This window comes from Vipera ursinii (assembly GCF_947247035.1).
Source record: "Vipera ursinii genome assembly, chromosome: 4".
NCBI classification, from domain to species: domain Eukaryota; kingdom Metazoa; phylum Chordata; class Lepidosauria; order Squamata; family Viperidae; genus Vipera; species Vipera ursinii.
This window is the reverse complement of record NC_139514.1, coordinates 68751932-68764278: the sequence shown is the minus strand read 5'-3', so window position 1 is coordinate 68764278 and position 12347 is coordinate 68751932. Positions and strand designations below refer to the sequence as shown.

At 38.2% G+C, this 12347-nt stretch overlaps 1 protein-coding gene across 1 annotated transcript in view; it reads left to right on the top strand.

Moving 5' to 3' along the window:
* Positions 1-12347, top strand: part of GLRA2 (glycine receptor alpha 2) — a gene marked incomplete at both ends in the record, with an annotated part of 134892 nt that overhangs the window by 41723 nt on the left and 80822 nt on the right. The window contains one exon of the mRNA XM_083361287.1: positions 4702-4769. Within this exon, the coding sequence (XP_083217413.1) occupies positions 4702-4769 (68 nt within the window). The remainder of the gene's footprint in view (positions 1-4701; positions 4770-12347) is intronic.

Below are 12347 nucleotides of genomic sequence, written 5' to 3'. Positions count from 1 at the left end.
ATAGCCATGAATTTTATTGCAGAATTACTGGAAAGTAGGGAAAATACAGTAATATGGACTGTAATAGTCCTTTTTTCTAAACAAGCTCATTTCATTGCCTGCACTGGTCTCCCCTCCGCAAAGAAGTCGGCAAGAATGTTTCTCAAGCATATCTATTGACTCCATGGAGCTCCAAAACAGATCATATCAGATAGGAGGGTTCAATTCACTACCAGGTTCTGGAGAGACTTTTTGAAACTTATTGGGTTCACACAGTGTCATCCGTTTTTCATCTGTCTACTAATGGAACTGCTGAAAAGGCTAACTCAATGATGGAGCAATATATTAGGTGCTATGTTGACTACCAACAGATCACATGGGCTGACCTCTTCCCCTTTGCTGAGGTGGCTTACAATAACACAGTACATAGTAGCACTGGACTCACTCCTTTTAAAATCGCTACTGGTAGAGAATTCATTCCCATGCCTGAGCTCCCTGAGGATCTTCCTGTTTCTCAAACTTTAGATGAATGGGTGACTTCCTGGAAAACTGTGTGGAACAATGCAAAAGCAGCTTTAACAAAAGCCTCAAGAATTTATAAAAAGCAGGCAGACAAGAGAAGAGCTCCCCAAAGATCATTTCATGTGGGAGAAAAGGTTTACCTCTCTACAAAATATCTAAGACTCAAACTTCCAAGTAAAAAATTGGGACCAAAATTCCTTGGACCTTTCCCTATAGTGCGGATTATAAATCCAGTTACTGTGGAATTAAAACTTCTTCCTCTTCTAGGGAGAATTCACCCCGTGTTTCACTGCAGCCTCTTAAAACCATACAGGGAGTCCACATTGAGACCTCCTCCAAAACATGCACCTAGTACTCTTGTTGTGGAGGGAGAGACTCATTATGAAATAAAATGAACCCTCCATTCAAGGTTGTATAAGGGTAAATTACAGTATCTAGTGCAATGGAAACCCACTATCAGAGGCCACCTAGGTGAAAAGTGCTGATGTTAAAGCTGATAGATTAATACGTAAATTTTATGATAAACATCTGAATAAGCCTAGGAGTTGGATTTCTGATTCTGAATTCTTTTTCTATTCACAGGATTTCTCTCTTCTTTAAGGGGATCTGACTGTCAAACCTTCAAATGCTCTGATTTCAGCCATATTTCTTCGCTTTTCATTTGCCACAGTAATGAGAGGGGGGAAAGATGCATTCTTACAGCTTAGTCAAAACAATAAACTTTTTTGTGGGAACCAAGGTCAAGCAGCCTTAATGTTTGGTGGGCTGGAGCTACTGCTAGTGAGCCCGCCAAAGGTGTTAATTGGGGATTGTGATTTATGACATAGAAAGTGGTGGGGATTTCAACTTTTACTTTGTAACTTTTGGGGGGGGTAATTTTCAGTCTTGGTTTCACCTTTGTTTATGCTGATATTATGTAGCCATTAAAAGTGTTCTTTGAGGAAAGCAATTGCCTCAGAGTTCTTATTTCTTCTGGTCTCATCTGTCAGAACAATGACATCTTCCTTCCTGCAATTAAAACACATATGGAATGTTGTCTGTGCCCAGATTCATCCCTCACTGACTTCTGGGTCTCCTTTCATCCAGAGGTCGGATTTGTGCCACCTGCGACTGCCCCAGTGTTGGTCTCTGGCCAGGACGATCTCTACTTCATCTGCCAGCACATACCAGTGTTTTAGGATGCATGGGGCCCTGTGTGAAATGTAGGTGTGGTAAACATCATCGTTGAGGCCATCTTTGAAGAATTTGATCAGGATGTCTTCAGACCACGTGACTAGCCAACACACCAACCCTTGGAACTCTTGGGTGTACATGGCAACTGACTATCGACCTTGGGTGATGGTTTTCATCCAAGCCTTGCTCTCTGCCAGTGGGTCATCAAGCCATTGGTGAAGAGCTGTCATGAAGTGGTCATAGTTCTGCAGCTGGGGGGCATCATCTTTATGGAGGGAGACCATCCACTCAGCTGCTGCACCCTCAAGAGCTATGGTCATGTATCTTACTTTTACTCATCCAATTCAGCCCCATACTTCTGCATGTAGTTCCAGACTTGTGCTAGTTGCTTGGGGTATCCTTCATACTTCACTCACAAAGCTGGGACCTTCCACGTCCAGTATCTCTGAGAGGCAGCTCCTGCAGATGGAGAGGCCTGCACAGTGGCAGCTGCTGCTGGTGGTACCCCTGGTGCTGGTCCAGACAGAAAAGATGGCAGCTCCACCCAAAGCTTGGCTTGGGGTGGTCCAAGGAGCCTGAGTGGTCATCTGGGCAAGAGTTTCCTGGGCTCTCTGATTCTCAATGAGTTCTTGATAAGTATAAGGCATGGCTCAGCATGGTGTCCTCTGGGTCTGACTGTGCCTCAGCTAGCACTCCCAAGGAAGCAGAACTACTGAAACTGGCATAGTTTCGAAAGGAACTTTTATTGAGAGATAGTGATAGCAGAATAGCAAGGTAAGATCTGAATAATTCTATGCAAAATGTTACATTAAAACTCTCCTTTCAACCCTCCCCAGTGCCCAATGGTCCAGTATTATTTTGGCCAGTCTACAGGTATGAAGTTGTTATGGGAACCAGAATGATAAAACACAGTTCTCAGGTGTTTTATGTTCCTTCCTGTCTGTTCCTGGCAGAACAGAGATAAGACAGATGGCCCCAGGCACATTCCTTCTTCCTTTCACACCCAGAGGGATGCATGAAAGGTGAAAAGAACAAAGTAAATACATGGGAGTGTTGGGGTTATTTTATTTTTGTTTTTTAACTTTTCTGGGGGTTTTTAGTGTTGTATTTATATTGTTTTTAACTAGGGCAATTTGTTTAATCTTTTTTTTAATGTTTGTATTCACTATTTTATTCTGCCCTGTGAACCGCCCTGAGTCCTCAGGGAGAAGGGCGGTATATAAATGTTATTAAAAATTAAATACATCCCAAAGCCCACAGAGCTTCCACCCTCCCCAAAGAGCGAAAACTCCCCCCTTTTTCACCCCATGCCCAATGACCATCTGGGCATGACAGGTTCCTGGTTGATTTTCAGTTCCTCCAGCCATTCTTTTTGTCTCTAGCACAGGATGGCCTAGAAGGGGACACGCCCCAAACCCCGGTCTTCTCCAATTCATTTTCATGGTTGGACATTTAGATACTCAGTCCCCATGGTAGACTGCAGTCTCTGGGTTGACTGTTAAAGTAGACCCTGCCTAATGTCAGGGCTGCCTCTGATCAATTCCTACAAAAGAAAATCATTGACTCCATATATTCAGAGAAAAATTACTTTTACTAAGAATGAACTGAATGCAGCAAAAGTCAGGCAAGGTCTGAAGCAAACATGTGTGAAAAAGACAAATTGAAAATTACCCAAGAGCCGACCCCCAGGAGTCAGGCAGACAGAGTCCAGTCATCAGTCAGCATGATGTTTTGGGAATGTTTCTGATCCAAGTGCTCCGTGCTGCCCTCATGCATACCATTCCCAGAATGGTTGGCCTTGAAGATGTTAAACAACCCAAGCTGGCCTCTCTGAGTCCAAGCCTCCCCGAAGGTTTTCAGCAATTCCACTCTCACACCACCTGCACACTTCCCCTCCCGAATGCCCATTGCTTCTTCCCTCCCAGTTGTGAGGGTGACATAAACTAGTATTCTTCCATCTTAGTGATCATCTGCTAATTTGATTATGGTTGATTATTATGTATAGTGCTGTTGTAATATTATAGTTAAAATTTCATTCCGAATCAGGAACTTTCACTCTAATGTCATTTCTGTCTTGGATATCTTAATTACCCTTACTACTTAATTTTCAATACTTGGTTTCATCTCTTTTTCCCTTGTGCATTTATTTAGTAGAAAAATAATACTAGTTTATCTTTTTCTATGACTTTTAGGATTATATGTCTGTAGTACTGTCAGTATAATGCATTGCATATTTGCACAAAATATATATGATACACATACCAAATTATGACAATACCTTAATATGAAAAAGCATGTGATCCAATAACTGCTTAGTTGCTGTCAAGTTCTTGGCCACAGCTAGACCACAACTATCTTTCTATCTCTTATATATCGCTGCTGTCTTTAAAAAGGCAGGAACAAAACAACTATTCCAAAAGGGGATTTTCCCCCCTAAAATACACTGTCTCCAGTTTTACACTTTGCTTGTTATAGAAGATGGTCTTATTTTAAGGTTGTTTTTTTAACCCAAATGAATGCCATAAATCGTTGTTCTATGAAAACCGATGATTAGATCCCTACATTTACCCAAGAAAAATATCAGAAGCAAGTTTAGCTCACTTGTGTTATGTGGCTTTCTTCTAAGAATCCTTTTCTCCTCCTTCTATCCTCATTTAAGACTGACAAAGGGAAATGTGTAGGAAAACAATACATCCAAATAATCTAGTCTAGGTTTTAATACAATTTATCAGAAATGAGAATTCCAGATGACAGTACTTTCTCTGCAGAGAATCCTATGGTTATCTAAGATTACAGTGACTATTTGTGCTTCAAGATCACTTTTGCTGCATTTGTCATTAAACCATAAATTGTATTAATAAAGTTCACTGCAATGGGGAGAGGGAGGCAATAAAAAATTATCAGGGTTAATATCATTTGTTGTTTTGTCTCACATTTTGCTTAATTTTAGCAGTTACTGCTCCGGATTGCATAGATGCAAGAAGTTTTCTATGATATATATTGCAACATTTTTATTGCATTTCACAGGTTCTCCAGTAAACGTTACTTGCAATATTTTTATCAACAGTTTTGGATCAGTCACAGAAATCACAATGGTAAGTGTGGCAATGCCACTGGCACTGAAACAACTATCCTTAATATATGTCATAAACACAAACTGTCATTTTTTTCTATTTATTATTCAACTTGCAGGTCCTCCTGTAAATGTTACCTGCAACATATTTATCAACAGCTTTGGTTCAATAGCTGAAACTACAATGGTGAGTGGGGTTGCCTATTGAAGCTATCTTGTGAAGGAGAGGCATGTGCCATGGATCTGAGGTTTCCTAAATCTGGAAGCCTCAGATATGAGGGTGTCCAAGAACGTCTACTGTCTTTCAGAAAAATGTAAAAAGTCATTTTTAAGGGGAAACCCCCCCAGCAGTCAAATATATTAAAGAATGGTGGGCATACACAAATACAGGCAGTCCTCGACTTATGACCACAATTGAGCCCAAAATTTATGTTGCTACATTTGATAAGTGAGCTTTGCCCCATTTTACAACCTTTCTTGCCACAGTTGTTAAGTGAATTGCTGTAGTTGTTAAGTTAGTAACATTGTTGTTAAATGAATCTGGTTTCCCTATTGACTTTGCTTATCAGAAGATCACAAAAGGTAATCAGATGATCCCTGGACACTGCAGCTACCAGAAACATGAACCAGTTGCCAAGCATCCAGATTTTGATTATGAAACCAAGGGGATGCTGCAACAGTTATAAGTGTGAAAAACGGTCATAAGTCACTTTTTCAGTGCTGTTGTACCTTGGAACAGTCACTATGTGAACTGTTGTAAGTTGAGGACTACCTGTATCAGTTTTACAAGGCAGAATAAAAATATAATAAACAATGTTTCATGAAGATCAAAACCAGCCAACTGAAGCAGTTATCTTTCTTATATTCCTTATTGGCAAGGAAGGCCTTATGTTTTTAACTCTGCATGAAAAATTGGGCAAATTACAGTATAGCTTTTGCTTACATCAACAATGGCCAGCTGTTTTGGCAACTGCGTCACAAATCAATCCAGAATATAAAAGAACACTATTAGTAATCTATTACTATTACGACTCCATCTACCAAGTTGTGTTTTTCCTCTTAATTTAGTGGGATAGCAGAAGGAGAAACAACTGAGTGTGCAGGGTAAACATGAGGCATTTGGGCTTTCTTGCTTTCATTCACATATAATTGGTGCCAAATGCAACAAAACCTATTCAGATTAGGCCATCTGCTTCTGGAATGTTATGGACATAAACTTTATTTTTGAGAGGAAAATGCCATGAAAGTCATTCAAAATTTTAAACTCCAGAGCAAGGGAACTATATACTATAGTTCTATACTATGGTAGTGATAAAGCTAAGAAGTTGCTCCCAGACCACATTCAGTGGCTGATTAGCACAATGATATGAAAACTGGCAGAATTTTCTTTTATCTTTCTCACATATATTAAAGCCACATAGAAGATATTGCAGAAATAACAGAATCCTTCAGATCCACCTATAGTTCACTTCACCATAGATTTTTATTATTTTTTTGCTCTACTTGAGAAAGGGAAAAATAAAATTAGAACATGAAATGGAAGCCCAAAACCAGCAACATAAAACCAGACCCTTTAACAGTGTGCTGCTACGTACCCTGTTAAGTCTATACTTGGGAGAAAGGATTATGAGACAGTTTCTACTACAGGAACAGAGCTTCTGTGCCTTCCCCAGAATGGAGACGTATCTGAGATATTCTCAGCCATCCTTCAATTCACATTAGTTAAAAAGAAATATAAGCATTGTTCCATTAGTATTGATAAGCCCACCCCCTTATTAACTTTCTTCATTTTCAAGGATCATACTATTTAAATTCCTGAATCAACCATGCCTTGGAATTCACAAATTGACCACATGGTTTTATTTATCACTAAAGTAAGCATGTGTCTGTGAGCCAGTTCAGTAATACAAATTATGTTTCTCAATTAGTATGTGAGATTAGTTTCTGCTTCTTAAAGGCTGGTTTGCAACAGTATTTCAGAGGGTGGGGGTGGTTTCCCCCATACTTTCAGGATTTCTTCCACTCTGGGACAACTTTACATTTTACATCTTTACATTTTACAGCTTTATGCTGTATTTAAAAAGCAGGTATTTGCCGTGTTGCATTCTGCCCTGTTTTCATTCGTTATCATATAACCCTAAGCAGAAAACCAATTGGAATAAAGATCCTTTTTGCCTGAATTCTCCAAATTACATTGTTACCCTTAACTAAGTAATTTTTAAGTCCTATTCCTGATTATAGGTCAGCATGATTGATAATGAAATTTTAAAAACTGAAGTAAGGTGAATTCTACTTGCCACTGGCTTTGCAAGATGGCATTCAATGATGATATTTGCATGAACTAATGCTGATTGCATTAATCAGATTCATCCATTGCATTTTATTGTCTCTATAATATGCATCTATTGTGGGTTTACTACTGCCTTTCAACTAACAAAAAATAGCTAAATATTGGAGTAGCTTCAAACCAAGACTTTCAGCTGCCTCATTTGCTAATAGGGTCAAAGGAGATCTATTTAGTTCAGCGCTGTTCAGATGTCTGTGGGTGAGTTTCTTAAATCTGTCATCTCACCAATAAGTATCTTTGAAACTGAACAAAGGAATGCTGTTGAAGGCAGACATCAGCTACTACTCATCTGCTTTGCTTTATAAAGCCAATCTAATGATAACATAAGCAGCATTGTGATATAATAAAATTTTGAATTTTCCAGGACTTCCAGAAGTTATTCTGCTCAATATCCTATTTGCCTAGGTGTTTGAATATGGCTGGATAAAGTGAAATTGGAAAATGAATGCAAATTGAAAATTACTCATAGTGTGTTGATATAAACCTACTTCTTAATCTGGAATTATTGTTTCTGGCAAGGAAAAAAAACCCTCCTCCTGAAACTTCCTTTTTGATTCTCATTTTTATTTGAGATGGGTTTAACAAATATAAATGTATGTAGGTTTTAAAGTTTAAATTGAATATTGTCTGCAATTTTAAATTTAAACAATCTTTTTGTTTCTAAACTTCTTGCATTGAAATTTTTAAAATTGGGCTTGATATATATTCATGTACATTCATTTTAAATCAATGCACTAGGATATATATATATATATATACATATACATATACATATATATATATATATATATATATATATATATATATATATATATATATATATATATATATATATATATATATAATATTCATATACATTCACATTTTAAATCAATGCACTAGGCTTTTCTGTGGCTTTTTCATTTTCATCCCTGCCTTTTTTTTCCCTCCAAGTGCTTGGCAAGGTGACAAGTATTTCCAAATTTTTGTGTCACTATTTTTATGTTAAATATTTTTCTGAGTCAGAAAGCTAACATTTGTTAGATGAACAGCTCTTAAAATAACATGCTGCTACATTTTAACACAGTGCCAGGACTGAGCATTTCCAAAGATATCAAAATTATAAATCTATATTTTATACAGCTTTAAGAAGTTATATCTGTACCAGTTTTAATCATTTTATATACATATGTATGAATGTTGTCAAGGAATTCAGAAGTTCAGCTTACTTTATTTCTTTTATTGATATATTTATTTGCCAGGCAGATATTCTAACAGAACTAAATAATGTTGCCGTTTAAGATTTTGTAAACCTCCTTGCTTTGGACACATATACATTTAAATAGTGTATACATAGAAATATGCACTTTAAGAAGATTTACTATGAGAAAATATACTACCTTGATATATAATGTTTTACTATCTAGATAAATAGAGTATATTCTTGGTCTTAGATACATAGAGCAAGCATATAGCAAGAAAGTACCTTACATGATAAAATATAATCTTCAAGCCACTAATTGTACCATTTTAATTCTTTCCCACACTCATAATCTACTATGTCAGAAAGAAGAGACAGGATCCACTTAACCAGCTCTCCTTTCTACTATATGTCTGAAACCTTTCCCCATGCTCTAGTGTTGAAAAACCACTGGTGGGAGTTGGCTATACTGGTGAAAATTCCCCACTTGCTCTAGAATAGTAATGGTATATGAAAACCTCTGTAAAGAAGTGCTGATTCCTTTACAAACTAGATCCGGGTTTGATGTATGGAGGTTGACAGGACTTGATGAGGGTTGAACATCCACAATGGGGAGATGTCTATACTTGCAAAAACTTCCTGTTTTGCCTTTGAATGCTGATTGCATACAGTTGTAATTGCATGGAGAGCAATATATACATGACTTACACTATATTTTTTTAGTTTCAGTGACTGAAGGCTGGCCAACCTGGTCATAAAGAACTTAATAACAGTAGGAACAGGGAAATATTCTTTTTCTTTCCCCAAATAATGGGTTACATATGAGAAGGACTAGTAGTTATAAGGATTATGCCAAAGTCCACTTTTGGTTAATTTGGGATTTTTGCTGATCTATCAAAAAAATACACCCTAGCAAAGGGTACAAAGGAAATCCACTTTCAGCTCAACTTTGTCAGGTTGTGTCAAAGCATTGAGTTCATCCTCCAGTCTGTTACTTAAGACAGGAGAAAAATGTTTAATGTGCAGGAATGGCATTTAACATCCACGGACATTTTTAAAATTATAAAATATTTGAATGCTTTAACATTGCAATTCCACTTATCCGAGAGTAAGCTCCCAGGAAATTAGATATGAGAATCCTTTGTTGGACTGTAGATTTTTAATTTTGATGATTTTCCAATTTTTTTCAGTGATTAAAAATGATTCTCTTTTAAAGCTACTTCTAGGACCTCTTTTTTCTATTTCCCTGGAACAAAGATTATATTTGGTCACCCAAGTTAAAATCTATATTATGTCTGTTGCTAAATATAAATATCACACAACAGAGAAAATAATTAATTCATAATTTAGTGGACTGATAATAACTTTAAGAACAAACTCCATACTATCTAGATGTGTATATATGCACAAGAGCATATGGTATGCATTTGCATAACATGTGTATGAAACATCTAGTCATTGTCCATGTTTCTCTGATGGAAAACATCTTTTGATTGCCACATGAAAGAAATAAAACTTCAGAGCTTTATGAATTTGTTTCACCCAAGCAGTTAATTGTGATTAGAAAGCTCATAAATATAAATATTTATCTATCCTTGGATTATACCCACTTTATGATGACATATTACCTGTGATATATTCAGAAAATTCCAGAAAATGTCATCATGCAAAGCCCAGATACTATGGCAGATTCCGCTTTTACATAAGATTATTCTTAGGAACTGCTGGAATAACAAAACAATCTTCACTCACACCTCATTTTAGGATTTGGCAAATTGCCCAAGGTTAAAACATTTGGGGGGGGGAAATTGCAATCAACAGAGGATATTTTGGCCCAGAAAATTCCATTCTATGTGGAACTGATTCTATATCTTTTAAAGAACATTATATGCAGCATCCCCTTCATGGATTACTGCCTTGTCGTGGTGAAGGGGCTTGCGTAATTCAATGAAGCTATGCAGGGCCACCCAAGATAGACAGATCATAGCAGAGAGTCCTGACAAAATGTGATCCACTGGAGAAGGAAATGGCAACCCACTCCAGTATCTTTGCCATGAAAACCCCATGGACAGTACCAAAAAGCAAAAAGATATGACGCTGGAAGATGAGCCCCTCAGGTTGGAAGGCATCCAATATGCTACTGGGGAAGAGCAGAGGGCTACTACTAGTAGCGCCAGAAAGAATGAAGCGACTGGGCCAAAGCTGAAAGGATGCTCAGCTGTGGATGTATCTGGTGGTGAAAGGAAAGTCCGATGCTGTAAAGATTTTTTCTCCATAGGAACCTGGAATGTAAGATCCATGAATCAAGGCAAGCTGGACGTGGTCAAACAAGAGATGACGAGACTGAACATCGACATCTTAGGAATCAGAGAACTAAAATGGACAGGAATGGGTGACCATCAGGTATACTACTGCAGGCAAGAATCCCTCAGAAGAAATGGAGTAGCCTTCATAATCAATAAAAGAGTAGGAAAAGCAATACTGGGATACAATCCTCAAAATGACAGAATGATCTTAGTTCGAATCCAAGGCAAACCATTCAATATCACAGTAGTCCAAGTCTATGCCCCAACCACTGGTGCTGAAGAGGATGAAATTGACCGATTCTATGAAGCCCTACAGCACCTTGTAGAACTAACACCAAAAACTGACATCCTTATCATCATGGGGGATTGGAATGCTAAAGCAGGAAGCCAAAAGATTACCAGAATAACAGGCATGTTTGGCCTTGGAGTACAAAGTGAAGCAGGGCACAGGCTGATAGAATTTAGTCAAGAGAATATAATGGTCATAGCAAACACTCTTTTCCAACAACCCAAAAGACAGCTATACACATGGACATCACCAGATGGTCAACACAGAAATCAGATTGACTATGTGCTCTGCAGCCAAAGATGGAGAAGCCCTATACAGTCAGTAAAAACAAGACCAGGACCTGTCTGTGGCTCAGACCATGAGCTTCTCATTGCAAAATTTAGGCTTCAACTGAAGAAAGTAGGCACTAGGCCACTCAGGTATGAACTAAATCATATCCCTGACAAATGTACAGTAGAGGTGACAAATAGATGTAAGGAATTAGATCTGATAGACAGAGTGCCTGAAGAACTATGGACGGAGGTTCACAACATTGTACAAGAAGTAGCAACTAAAACCATCCCAAAGAAAAAGAAATGCAAGAAAGCAACATGGTGGTCGGAGGAAACTTTGCAAATAGCTGAAGACAGGAGGGAAGTGAAAGGCAAGGGAGAAAAAGAAAGATACAACCAATTGAATGCAGAATTCCAGAGAATAGCTAGAAGAGATAAGAATGCCTTCTTAAATGAACAGTGCAAAGAAATAGAACAAGACAATAGAATAGGGAGGACTAGAGATTTCTTCAAGAAAATTGGAAAGATGAAGGGAACGTTTCATGCAAAAATGGGCATGATAAAGGACCAAAATGGCAGGGACCTAACAGAGGCAGAAGAGATTAAGAAGAGGTGGCAAAACTACACAGAATAACTATACAAGAATGAGCTTAATGTCCCTGATAACCACGATGAGGTGGTCACTGACCTTGAGCCAGACATCGTAGAATGTGAAGTGAAGTTGGCCTTAGGAAAGCTGAGCATCAACAAAGCTAGTGGAGGTGACAGTATTCCAGCTGAGCTATTCAAAATCTTAAAAGACAATGCAGTAATAGTGCTACACTCAATTTGCCAGCAAATTTGGAAAACTCAACAGTGGCCACAGGATTGGAAAAGATCAGTTTACATTCCAATTTCAAAGAAAGGCAGTGCTGAAGGATGTTCAAACTATCGCACCATTTCACTCATTTCACATGCGAGTCCCTTTCACTGCAAGGCGATCAAACTGGTCAGTCCTAGAGGAGATCAACCCTGACTGCTCTTTAGAAGGCCAGATCCTGAAGTTGAAACTCAAATACTTTGGCCACCTAATGAGAAGGAAGGACTCACTGGAGAAGAGCTTAATGCTGGGAAAGATTGAGGGCAAGAGAAGAATGGGACGACAGAGAATGAGGTGGCTGGATGGAGTCACTGAAGCAGTAGGCGTGAGCCTAAATGGACTCCAGA